The sequence below is a fragment of the Limulus polyphemus genome, unplaced genomic scaffold (assembly GCF_000517525.1).
Source record: "Limulus polyphemus unplaced genomic scaffold, Limulus_polyphemus-2.1.2 Scaffold8802, whole genome shotgun sequence".
In the NCBI taxonomy this organism is placed as follows: Eukaryota; Metazoa; Arthropoda; class Merostomata; order Xiphosura; family Limulidae; genus Limulus; species Limulus polyphemus.
The window spans coordinates 3,568-4,960 of NW_013674412.1; the positions used below are offsets into that span (position 1 = coordinate 3,568).

The window sequence follows — 1,393 nt, forward strand, 5'->3', positions numbered from 1 at the left end:
GAGAAAAAAAAATTAAAAATGTTACCTTCATAAATTGTCAAAAATAAGTACCGTTACTTAATCATTTGTGTTAACACTGGGGTCTTATAAGGCTAAAAATCAGGTTTCGATACCAGTAGTGGGCAAAGACAGATAGCCCATTGATTAACTTTGTGCTTAACGAAGTAAAAATATAAAAATTATAGGTGTGAAATTATTTTTCAATATTCAAGTAAAATTATGACATTAAACTAAAAAGTAATATATAGAAATGAACAAAGCGAGCTATTAGTCACTGGTGAATACGAGTTACAGATTTTGTTGTGCAGAGGGCCCGGACGCCCTGAAAATGAAACATTTTTCTGTGCGATTAGGAACTGATCTAATGTAAAGAACGATGGAAATATTTGATAGTGAGTGCATATTGACTCAGTGCTGAAAAATGTCTTGTCATTATTGACAATATTCTAGTAAAAACTGAAACTTTTCTTACATTACTTTTTGTTTTTATTTTCTTATCATCACAGAATAGAAAGCTATTTTCGTGACGAATCAAAATAATAAAAGAACATAAATATTACAGTGTTTGAAACACGATGTTTTTACGGACAACTTTCGCACGTTATTATTCGGTATAAATGAGTATAAGCCAGTGTAATTCTGGTATAAACTAGCAACTATCCTTACCAACTAAAAAGCAACGACCACAATGGCGTGCGATAAGGAAAAGCAAAAAAAAAATACTGCTTTTATTGAAATCAGATTTTAAAATTAATTAACTTGGACTAAAATATTTAATATATATTGTAAGAATTTCGTAGTTTCAAACGAAGATAAAATCAGGACTTCCATCTGTATGGCAAGGACAGCGGCCGTGATCGCTAAGACGCACCCAACGGCCGTGACAGTGTGACGCCTCCAGCGCCGCCCAGCGGGTAGATCTAGATTCAATTCCATGACCGTTACAGCGATAACCAAGGTGCATTCTCATAGCTGTTGTTTCGCAGGCCACGCACACTCGCTTCCCCTTACGGAGAGATTTGTAAGCATCTCCCAGAACGACACATTGGTGTTTGGACTTGGTAATCTTGAGAACTACACAATACCTGTAAAATATACGATGGGAAAATAAATTAATCAACAGACTTTCTAAAAATAGAAGAAAATAGAAGAATCGACGATAAGGCAGTTCTTGAAAAATTAATATATATTATAGTTATATCATAATTGGTTAGTTTGGAAATAAGCACAAAGCAACACAATGGGCTATCTGTGCTCTGCCCACCACGAGTATCGAAACCCGGATTCTAGCGTTGTAAGTCCGCAGACATACCGCTGTGCCACTGGGCAAATAGAGTTGTTGTTGTTTGTAATTAAGCACAAAGCTACACAATGGGCTATCTGTGCTCTGCCC

At 35.8% G+C, this 1,393-nt stretch overlaps 1 protein-coding gene across 1 annotated transcript in view; it reads right to left on the minus strand.

Annotated features, from left to right (window-relative positions):
* Window positions 1-462: 462 nt before the first annotated feature.
* The window catches only part of LOC106475562, a gene marked incomplete at its 5' end in the record, with an annotated part of 7,636 nt that continues 6,705 nt past the window's right edge, over window positions 463-1,393 (minus strand). The window contains one exon of the mRNA XM_013936240.2: window positions 463-1,085. Coding sequence (XP_013791694.2) covers window positions 803-1,085 — 283 coding nt within the window. The remainder of the gene's footprint in view (window positions 1,086-1,393) is intronic.